This window comes from Rhincodon typus, chromosome 39 (assembly GCF_021869965.1).
Source record: "Rhincodon typus isolate 14 chromosome 39, sRhiTyp1.1, whole genome shotgun sequence".
Lineage (NCBI taxonomy): Eukaryota > Metazoa > Chordata > Chondrichthyes > Orectolobiformes > Rhincodontidae > Rhincodon > Rhincodon typus.
This window is the reverse complement of record NC_063370.1, coordinates 10,039,883-10,051,616: the sequence shown is the minus strand read 5'-3', so window position 1 is coordinate 10,051,616 and position 11,734 is coordinate 10,039,883. Positions and strand designations below refer to the sequence as shown.

At 43.8% G+C, this 11,734-nt stretch overlaps 1 protein-coding gene and 1 long non-coding RNA gene across 2 annotated transcripts in view; one reads left to right on the top strand and one right to left on the bottom strand.

Annotated features, from left to right (window-relative positions):
- The window catches only part of LOC125487297, a 55,370-nt gene that overhangs the window by 6,689 nt on the left and 36,947 nt on the right, over positions 1–11,734 (bottom strand). The gene's annotated exons all lie outside the window — the stretch shown is intronic.
- capn12 (calpain 12) overlaps positions 1–11,734 on the top strand; it is a 46,822-nt gene that overhangs the window by 1,374 nt on the left and 33,714 nt on the right. Inside the window, exons 3-4 of the mRNA XM_048618271.1 lie at positions 4,913–5,031; positions 5,771–5,904. Of these exons, the coding sequence (XP_048474228.1) occupies positions 4,913–5,031; positions 5,771–5,904 (253 nt within the window). The remainder of the gene's footprint in view (positions 1–4,912; positions 5,032–5,770; positions 5,905–11,734) is intronic.

Below are 11,734 nucleotides of genomic sequence, written 5' to 3'. Positions count from 1 at the left end.
GTAGAGAGAGCTTTACTCTGCCTCTAACCCTATGCTGTCCCTGTCCTGGGAGTGTTTGATGGGGTTAACGCAGGACTTTACTCTGTGTCTAACCCCATGCTATACTTGTCCTGAGGGTTGCCTATATCTCGAGCTCTGGAATTCCACTCCCTAAACCTCTCATTCCTCTGTTAAGCGTCTCAATGAATCTCCGTCTATGATCAAGCCGGGTCATCTGACTTAATATCTCGTTATGTGGCTCGGTGCCATGTTGTGTTTTATAAAGCTCCAGTTTATTATAGGCGCTATATAAATGTAAGGTCTTTTTGTTGCATGCTCCAAATCCATGGAACTACTGCGACCAGCTTTTCTCTTCAGGATGATGGGCATGGAGGCAGCACTCGGTCAGAACATCAGTCGGTCAATCGTAAGAAGCATAACCACCTGGTGACCTAATGAAAACAATTTACACTGAAAAGCCTTAAGGGGTTGCACAGGGTAGACACTCAGAAAATGGTTCCCTTGGCAAGGAAATCAAGAACGGGGTGGGGGGGTGTCACATTTTCATGATAAAGGATTGGATATTTAGAAGGGTATCAAGATACATAGGAACAGCACATCGACAAGTTTCCCTCCAAACCGGTCACTATCCTGACTTGGAAATATATTGCTGTTCCTTCAGTGTCACGGGGGAGAATCGTGGAATTTCTTCCCCGACAGTACTCTGACTCTAACGACAACACATAACTGCAGCGGTTCAAGAAGGCAGCTCGCCACCATCTTCTCAAAGGGCAATGAGGGATGGGCAATAAATGCTGATCCAGCCAGCAATTCCTACATCCGGCAAACAAATAAAAAAACAGAAAGATGAAGGAAATGTCTATTCTCGAAGCAGTGTAAATCTTTCACGTTCGTTGGCTATGGATGCTTAGATACATTTAGGATTGAAGTTGATAAGATTTTTGGATACTACAGGATATGCGGATAGCTCGGGAATGCAAAGTTGAGGTAAAAGATCAGCTGTGATCTTACAGGTTTGAAGGCCTCCTTCATTTCATATTCCTGATTGGGATTGGAGCACAGATTAGAAGGCAAAGATTAATTACTTCAGGTTTAGAAAAATGATTCTGTCAATGATGAAGATATAATCAGAAACAATTCAGAGGTGTTGAAAGGTAAGAAAAACTACAGTACATGAAAAATACCCTGAGGGAACACAGGCTAGTCATTTCTGAAGAAGGGTCTAGACCCGAAACGTCAGCTTTCCTGCTCCTCTGATGCTGCTTGGCCTGCTGTGTTCATCCAGCTCTACACCTTGTTTTCTCTAGTCGTGAACAGGTCTGAATATAGTGGCACAATATGAGAGATACAGCAACTATATAAATAAGCTCAAATTCAGTTTTAAAGAGGATGGGATCATCGTCAATCCAGAGACTTGGCTTCAGGTTGGTATGATCAGCAATTTAATGTTCCATTGGCTTTAGTTAGTTCCAAGTGGAACTGTAAAGGGAAGAGTAATCAGAGCAGTATTCCAACTGTTGATCGAAGAAGTTTGTTCATTCATATAGCAGCACAATCGACTGCAAGACGACCAAAAACTCTCCACAGCCAATAAAATGCTTTTTGAAGTGTAGGCACAGTTGCGACATAGGAAACGCAGCACCAATTGAGAACAGCAACCTCCCACAACAGCTTTGTGATAACGAGCAGATCATCTGTTTTCTGGAATGTTATTTGGGGGATGGATATCTATAGGGACGCCAGGGAAAACTTCTCTGTCCTTCTGCCAAACGTTTTGTGCTTGTTCGAGAGGGTGGGGGGAATCTTGGTTTAACATCAGTAAGACCCAGACAGGGCATAAGGTAAGAGGTGGAGTGATGAGGATAGAGACAAAGCTAGTTAACTATCTGACAAAGGGAGTACAGGGTTCCATTCCTGACTCTGTTCGCAAGTTGCAATACAATGCAGGACAATATAAAGCAGCTGTTCATAAGTACAGGAAATGTTTGTATATTGGATATCTAAAATTACACTCCCGTATGAGACTGCACTCGTAAGTATCAGCGTTCCTAGGTCAGATGTTTTTAAGTCAGGGATCCCTATATCTTGCAAACGGTGAATTTGATGTTAAATTTGAGAACGGAGTCACAAATCCAGATTTTTCATTTTAACTAAAGCTGGCTTCAGTAGAATGAAAGTCAACCCACATTCATTGGGTCTTATTCAATACAGAAACTGAAAGAATGAAGACCTAGCATGTAGCCCTAAGAAATAAATACTTTACATGTACAATTGTAAAAAGATTTCATTGTAAAATAATAGGATCATACCAATTTGAAGAGAAACCAATGCCAATATGGACAACAGAGGGATTTAAAGCAAATTTTTAAGACTGAAATTGGAGTAGGGTAAAATTGTTCACATCTTTATTTTCCTGCTTCACAAATTGTGCTGTGGGATTGGTAACTGCACTCCATTACTTAGGAGGGTGGAACAAAAACCTCAACTATGTAAAGTATACCTGCCAGATTTTTTAAAAATAAAATTAATTCATGGTACATAGGCATCACTGGCATTCATTGCCCATCCCTAAGTTGCCCCTTGAGAAGGTGGTGGTGAGCTGCTTTCTTGAACTCCTGCAGTCATTGTGATGTACAGACACCCAGAGTGCGTGTGAGGAGGGAGTTCCAGGATTTTGACGCAGCGGCAATGAAGGAATGAAGACATATTTCCAAGTCAGGATGTTAAGAGATTTGGAGGGAAATTTGGAGGGAAACTTGGAGGAGCTGATGTTCCCATGTGTCTGCTGCCCTTGTCCTACAGATGGTAGAGTTGCAGGTTTGTAAAGTGCTCAAAGGAAGCTTGACAAGTGCTGCAATGCATTTCATAACATCGCCGGTTTTACAATTTATATCAGTTCAGCACGGTGGCTCAGGGGTCAGCACTGCTGCCTCAGTGCCAGAGACCTGGGTTTGATTCCACCCCCGAGTGACTGTCTGTGTGGAATTTGTACGTTCTCTCCGTGTCATACTTGGGTTTCCTCTGGGTGCTCTGGTTTCCTCCCATAGTCCATAGACGTGCAGGTTATGTGGACTGGCCATGGGAAATGCATGGTTACAGGGATAGGGTGGGGTTTGGCTCTGGGTGGGATGCTCTTCGGAGGGTTGATGTGGACTCGATGGGCAGAATGGCCTGCTGCCACATTGCAGGAATTCTATGATTCTATCTGTTATTGAAACCTTCATTCATACTATCACTGTCTCTTGTCTGTTCCTACAAATTCCTGGCTGGTCTCCCACACTTGGGCCTCCATAAATTTCAGAACTTCTGCTATGTCCTAGCCCATACCAAGTCCTGTGCCCCTATCACCACCTGGGACTCGCTGACCAACAATGGCACCTGGTGAGGCAACATCGTAATTTGAAAATAGTCCTCCTTGTTTACAAATCGCTGTTGCCTAGCCCCTGCTGACCTCTCTCATACTCTGCAACTGCCCACCTCCCTCCCTCCAACAATCCCCCCACACCTCAAGATCTCTATTCTAATTCTGACATCTCGCGCTTCCTGACATTAATTACCCAGTCACTGGTGGCCGTGCCTTCAGTTGCCTGAATCTCAAGCTCTGGAATTCTCTTCCTTAAACCACTCAACCTCACCTTCCTCTGTTAAGGCTCTTAATAAAACTCCGTTTTTAATCAAGCCAGGTCATCTGAACAAATATCTCCTATGTGGCTCGGTGCCATGTGTTTTATAAAACTCCAGTTCATTACATTATAGGTGCTATATAAATGTATAGCATGCACAATTGCATACGCCACTGACTCCAAATCCATGGAACGGCTGCAACCAGCTTCTTCCTCAGGATGATGGCCATGGAGGCAGCACTCAGAACATCATAAGAAGTATAACCACTTGGTGACTTGATGAAAATAATTGACACTGAAAAGCCTTAAGAGGCTGCATAGGGTAGACAGTGTAAAAATGATAAGGAAATCAAGAACGGGCGGGGGGGGGGGGTCACATTCTCAGGATAAAGGATTTGATGTTTGGAAAGATACCAGGTGCATGGGAATACCACAACCTACAAGCTCCCCTCCAAACCACTCACCATCCTGACTTGGAAACATATCACATTTCCTTCAGTGTCATTGTGTCAAAATCCCTCCTTCCCTCAGCCTCATCATCCTTCCCTTAACTGCTTTTGAACTAAATATGTCCCTTTCAGAGTAGGGTACCCAGAATTACACCCTATGCTCTTGGTGAAGTCTCACCAACACCCAGCTGTGTGGCACAAATATTTCTTGGTACATTTCAGCCCAAGCCTGGATATTGTTGCACATGAACATGGACTGCTTCAACATCTGAGGAGTCGAGAATGATGCAGAACATTGTTCAATCACCAGTGAACTTATTTCTTAATTTCATTCACAGGACATGGGCGTCAGTAGCCAGGCCAGTATTTATTATCCATCTCTAATTGCCCAGAGGGCAGTTAAGCATCAACCACATTGCTGTGGGTCTGGAGTCACGTGTAGGCCTGACCAGGTAAAGATAGTGAAGGAAACAGGGCATTAACCAACCATTGGTTTCATCATTGTTATTAACCTCCTAATTCCAATTCCAATGCAAATTCCACCATCTACCATGGCAGGATTTGAACCCAGGTCCTCTGGGTCTCTGGATTAACAGCCTACTGTTAATACCACTTTGCCATCACCTCCCCACAATCTCTTTCCATCATAAGGTCAGAAAAGGGGATGTTCTCTCTCTCAATCTAAATCTCACTGTCTTAATTTCTGTCACTTTTCTCTCTCACATTCTCTTCATTTCCCCCTCTCTCTTATTCCCTTTCGTTCTTTGTCTTGCTCTGCCACTTTTTGTTTCTCATTTTTTTCTCATTTCCCCTCTCATTCGCACTCTCTCCTCTTTACAGGTGACTGCTGGTTCCTTGCAGCTATGTCCTCATTGACCCTCGATGAGAAGTACTTCACTTATGTGATTCCCAGTGAGCAGAGTTTTCAGCAGCTGTATGCTGGGATCTTCCGCTTCCGGGTATGGAGTTGGGATCAATCCCATCAGATGGAGGCACTGGAGCCAGAAATTGTGTTGTGAGCATGTGTGTCTGTTTGTGTGTGTGTGTATCTGTGTGCCTGTGTATACGTGAGTTTCTGTTTGTGTGTGTGTGTGAGTGAATGTTTGTGTTTGTATCCATGTCAGTCTGTGCGTATGTTTGCATGTGTGTGTGTGTCTTTGTGTTTGCGTGTGTGTTTATGAGTGTGCTGGTCTGTGCATGTGTTTGTGTCTGTGTGTCTGTTTGTTCATGAGGACTGACGTTTTGATTCAATCTTGTGGGGGGTGGGTCCTGGAGTCATGTGTAGGCCAGACAGGGAAGGATAGCAGATTGTCCTTCCCCAAAGAAGCATTAGTGAACCAGATGGGTGTTTACAACAGTTGATGGTAGTTGTTGAGGTTACTGCCACCAAGACTAGTTTCTAATTTCAGATCTATTAATTAAATTTAAATTCTGCCAGCAGCTGGGGTAGTATTTGAACACATGACCCTGGATCATTACTCATGCTAGGGTCATTCATCCAGTGACATGGCCACTGCACGAGCATCACTCCACAATGGGTAAAATTCAGCCTGTGCTGAAGAATGGCTGCTTGAGTGAGGCCCTTTGGGAGGGGAAGAGATGCAAACAGACTGGGGCTGGGCAGTGAACATTTAGACAAAAGGACACAGTTTTAGATGCTACACTTAATTTTGCCTCTTCCTTGCCTGTTCTCCCCAGTTCTGGCAATACGGGAAGTGGATAGAGGTCGTAGTGGATGATCGGCTCCCAATAAAGAACCGGAGACTAATCTTCACCACATCATCCTCACAGAATGAGCTCTGGAGTGCCCTCCTAGAGAAGGCCTATGCCAAGTAAGGATCCAACCCTCTCCCATATCAAACATGGTTTGCTGTAGATCCATCAAACAGTGAGATCTCGAAATTAATTTCACTGATTAGTTATCAACGCCAACTTTCTGGGGAAATTTTATATTCCAGATGTCCTCACTTGGAACAGAATGTTTCCTATTTCAGGCAAACACTGTAAAGCTCTCTATTACAGTGAAAGGACAGGGACAGGGTTAGATACAGAGTAAAGCTCTCTCTATTCTTTTAAACTGAAAGTAAAGCAACCTCTATACTTTCCCCATCAAACACTCCCAGGACAGAGACAGCACATGGTTAGATACAGTGATACTCCCTCTATTCCTTTTAACCAGAAGTGAAGCTCTCTCTATTCTTTTAAAACTGCAAGAAACCTTCCTTAACAGTCCCCATCAAACACGCCCAGGACAGGTAGAGTATGGGGTTAGGTGCAAAGTAAATCTTCCTCTACACTGTCCCTATCAAACATTCTGAGGACAGAACCAGCACGGGATTTGATGCGAAGTCAAGCTCTGTCTGCAATATCCCCATCAAATACTCCAGGATGACACATGGGGTGCAGTCGTACAGTGACCATGAAGAGAATTCAGTGATAGTGAAGACTAAGTGTCAGGACCTTGTTGAGGGAAGGAGCGTTCCCTCAGTGCAGACAAGCATCTCTCAAATTAAAATTGAGTTTACCATTTTGAATTTATTGGACAACAGAAGCTGCCTGTCTTTGTCAATTAACTATCTGTCAGTGGTAAGCAATTGGCATGGTGGGTGCCAGTCACTGTGCAAAGCATTCATATGGTGCAGCTGTAGTGTCCTTATCTCGAGTCAGCAGGCCTGGATTCAAATCTCACCTTCCCCAAAGGTGTGTCATAACATTTCTGAACAGGTTGATTAGAAAACACCTAGGGAGGGGTAAAACTACTAGAAGTATAATGGCCAATGGGAAACAAAGCAGCAGGTTAACATCTGTGGGGGTGGATTCAACTGCATGGAAAAGTATTAAAAAAATGAAAAGAAAGAATTCAAGAGATGTTATTAAAGTTTCCAGCACACAAAATAGGACAGAGTGTTTGGAAAGGATTAGGAATCAAACTTCAAGCACACTGGATAACTGAATGACAATGAGAAGAGGGACAGTCAATACAGGATTGAAGGTATTGTATCTGAATGAACGAAATAAGGTACACGAGCTTGTGGCGCAGATTGAAATTGGCAGGTATGATATGGCGGGCATCATGGAGACGTGGCTGCAAGCCGACAGGAATGGGCGCTAAATATCCAAGGATATACATTCTATGGAAAAGACAGGCAAATGGGCAGAGGGGTAGGGTTGCCTTAATGTAAGAAATGAAATTAAATCAGTAACAAGAAACGAAGTAGGGTCAGATGATGTAGAACCTGTGTGGGCTGAGTTACCGCAAAGGTTACAAAAAACCATAATGGGAGTTATGTATAGGCTTCCAAACAGTAGTCAGGATGTGAGGTACAAGATACACCAGGAGATAGAAAAGATGTGTAAGAAAGGCAAGGGTACAGTGATCATTGGGAGGATTTCAATATGTAGGTGGACTGGGAAAATCAGGTTGGTACTGAATCCAAGAAAAGGAATTTGTGGAATGTCTGAGAGATGGATTTTTGGAGCAGCTTGTGGAGGAGCCCACTAGGGAACAGGCAATTCTGGATTTAGTGTTGTGCAATGACACATTCTTGATAAGGGAGCTTAAGGTGAATGAACCCTTAGGAGGCAGTGACCATAATATGATAGAATTTACTCTGCAATTTGAGAGGGAGAGAGTGGAATCAGATGTAACAGTATTACAGTTGAATAAGGCAACTACAGAGGCATGAGGGAGAAGCTGACCAAAATTGACTGGGAGAGGAGCCAAACAGGAAAGATAATGGAACAGCAATGGCAGGAGTTTCTGGGAGTAGTTCAGGAGGCACGGCAAAAATTCATCCCTAGGAAGCATACTAAAGGGAAGATGAGGCAACCATGGCTGACAAGGGACATCAGGAACAGCATAAAAGCAAAAGAGAAAGCATATAATGTGGTGAAGGGCAGCAGGAAGCCAGACGATTGGGAAGCCTACAAAGACCAATAGAGGACAATAAAAAAGAAATAAGGAAAGAGCAGATTTAATATGAGGGCAAGCTAGCCAGTAAAATAAAAGAAGATTGCAAGGGTTTCTTTATATTACCAAAGGGCAAAAGAGAAGCAAAAGTGGACATTGGGCTGCTGGGAAATGACGCTGGAGAAGTAGTAATGTGGAGCAAAGAAATGGCTGAAGAACTGAATAAGTACTTTGCGTCAGTCTTCATGGTGGAAGACATGAGTAATATCCCAAAAATTCAAGAGATTTGGTGGGGTGGGGGGTCCCAGAGGTGAGTACAGTGGTCATCACCAAGGAGAAAGTGCTAGAAAAACTCAAAGGTCTGAAGGTGGATAAATAGCCAGGACCAGATAGATTACACTCCCAAGTTCTGAAGGAGATAGCTGAAGAGATAGTGGAGGCGTTAGTGGTAATCTTTCAGGAATCACTGGAGTCAGAGGACTGGAAAATCACTAATGTAACCCCCCATTTGAGAGAGTAAGGCAAATGATAGAATATTACAGGTTGATTAGCCTGGCCTCGGTCATCGGTAAGATTTTGGAGTCCATTGTGAAGGATGAGATTTCTGAATACTTGAAGTGTATGGTAAAATAGGGTAACGTCAGCATGGTTTCATCACGGGGAGGTCATACCTGACAAATCTGTTAGAATTCTTTGAGGAGGTAATGAGCAGGGTGGACCAGGAGAGCAAATGGATGTTATCTACCTGGATTTCCAGAAGGCCTTTGACAAGGTGCCGCACAGGAGACTGCGGAGTAAGATCAGGGCCCATGGTGTTACAGGCTAGGTACCAGCATGGATAGAAGATTGGCTGTCTGGCAGAAAGCAGAAAGTAGGGATAAAAGGGTCCTTCTCAGGATTAGCTGTCAGTGACTAGTGGTGTTCCACAAGGGTCAATGTTGGGATTACAACTTTTCACTTTATACATTAATTATCTAGATGAAGGAACTGAGGGCATTCTGGCTTAGTTAGCAGATGATACAAAGATAGGTGGGGGGACAGGTAGTATTGAGGAGGCAGGGAGGCTGCAGTAGGAGTTAGAAAGGTGACGAGAGTGGGTAAAGAAGTGGCAGATAAACACAACATGGGAAGGTGTGAGGTGATGCACTTTGGTAGGAAGAATAGAGGCATAGACTATTTTCTAAATGGGGAGAAATTCAGAAATCTGAAATGCAAAGGGACTTGGGAGTCTTAATCCAGGATTCTCCTAAGGTAAATTTGCAGGTTGAGTCACTAGTTAGGAAGGCAAATACAATGTTGGCATTTATTTTGAGAGGACTAGAATATAAAAGCAGTGATGTACTTCTGAGGCTTTATAAAGCTCTGGTCAGACCACATTTAGAACATTGTGAGCAATTTTGGGCCCCATACCTCAGGAAGGATGTTCTGGCCCTGGAGCAGGTCCAGGAGAGGTTCATGAGAATGATCCCAGGAATGAAATGCTTAACATACATGGAATATTTGAGGACTCTGGGTCTATACTCAATGGAATTTATAAGGATGAGGGGGGGAAATCTAATTGAAACTTACAAAATACCGAAAGGCCCAGACAGAGTGGACATTGGGAAAATGTTTCCATTGGCAGGAGAGACTAGGACCTGAGCGCACAGCCTTAGAGTAAAGGGAAGACCCTTTAGAACGAAAGTAAGGAGAAACTTCTTCAGCCAGAGAGTGGCGAATCTACGGAGTTCATTGCCACAGAATGCTTTGGAGGCCAGGTTATCGAATATATTTAAGGCAGAGGTAGGTAGGTTCTTGATTGTCAAGGAAGTGGAGGAAGTAGGGATAATGGGGTTAAGAAACTTATCAGCCATGGCTGACTGGCAAAGCAGACTTGATGGGCCGAATGGCCTAATTTCTGCCCCTATGTCTTATGGTCTCATGTCATGGTCTCATCTGATGATTATGCACAGGAAGCTGAGTCACCACTTGCCCTGAAAAAGGAAGAACAGGACAATGCTCAGCACGTCTGGCAGCATCTCTGCAGAGAGAATCTGGGAGTGGATTAACAAGGTGTGAACATGGCAGGTCCACTTTTTCATAGGGTTGTAGAGTTGTACAACTCAGAAACAGACCCTTCGGTCCAACTCGGCCACACTGACCAGATATCATAAACTGATCTAGTCCCATTCGCCAGCATTTGGCTCACATCCCTCTAAACCGTTCCTATTCATGTACCCATCCAGATGCCTTTTAAGTGTTCTAATTGTACCCGTCTCCACCACCACTTGGTTCCATACATGCACCAACCTCCACGTGAAAAAGTTGCCCTTTAGGTCCCTTTTAAATCCTTCCCCTCTCACCTTAAACCTATGCCCTCTGGTTCTGGATTCTGGAAGAAGACCTTGGCTATTCATTCTATCCATGCCCTTCATGATTTTATAAACCTCTATAAGATCACACCTAAGCCACTGATGCTCCAAGGAAAAAAGTCTCAGCCTATTCAGCCTCTCCCTATAGCTCAAACACTCTAGTCTCAGCAACAACCTCATAAATCTTTTCTGCACCCTTTCAAGTTTCACAACATCTTTCCCATAGCAGGGTGACAAGAATTGAATGCAGTATTCTAAAACTGGGCTCACCAATATCCTGTACAGCTACAACATGACATCCTAACTCCTATACTCAAAGTACCCAGTCGGTTTCTGGTCAGCAGAAAGCCCTCAGACATTGATAGTGGGGGATTCAGTGATGGTAACACCATTGAATGTCAAGAAGCAATTGTTAGATTTTGCCTTGTTCAGATGGTGACTGCACAGCACAAGTGTGACACATACTTTAATCCAGAGTTTAAATCGAGTTCTTAACTTTATTGTGATTTTTAAAATTTAATTTGTTCATGATATGGACGTGACTGACTTGGCCACCATTTATTGCCCACCCCTAAATGTCCCTTGAGAAAGTTGTATTGAGCTGCTTTCTTGAACCATTGCAGTCCACATACTACAGTTGACCCACAATGTCAGAGTCTGAGGATTTTGACCCAGGGACAGTGAAGAAACGATGATATATTTCCAATTCAGGATGGTAAGTGGCTTGGAAGGGAATTGTAGGGGTTGGTGTTCCCATGCATCTGCTGCCCTTGTTCTTCTAGATTGTAGTAGATTTGGAAGGTGGTGTTCAAGGAGCTTTGGAGACTTAGAGCGATGCATCTTCTAGATAGTAAACACTGCTACTGAGCATCAGTGGTGGAGAGAGTGGAATTTGAATGGTAATTGGGGAGCAGGTGGAGAACAATCTGAAAAATTAGAGTCAGGCTTTTCAGAAGTGAATTTAGGAACCACTGCTTCCTAGCAAGGTAGATGAAATTTGGTTTAGAACATACTTCCTTAAAGGATTGGATGTGAGACTGGCTGATAAATTGTTCCATATATATTAAGGAATATGCAGCAGAGGCAGCTATGTAGAGTTGGATCGTATTTGTAGGCCATTGAATTGAGAGAGACTCAATGGGCAACAGCCTGCCCATCACTATTCCTACACTGGTCTGTCCTGTTGTCATGGGAGGATAGACAGGGCTGATCTTCTCTGGAGTTTAAAAGAATGAAGGTGATCTTGAAAGTTTCAAAATCCCTACACGGTTTGACAACCTCCCACTCATTCACTCTTTCCCTTTCACTTTCAGCCTCTTAGTCTCACTCTCACCCCCTCACTCACCCACCCTCTATTCCCCCCTCCCTCACCCACCCTCACACCCACCCTCTCTTCCCCCC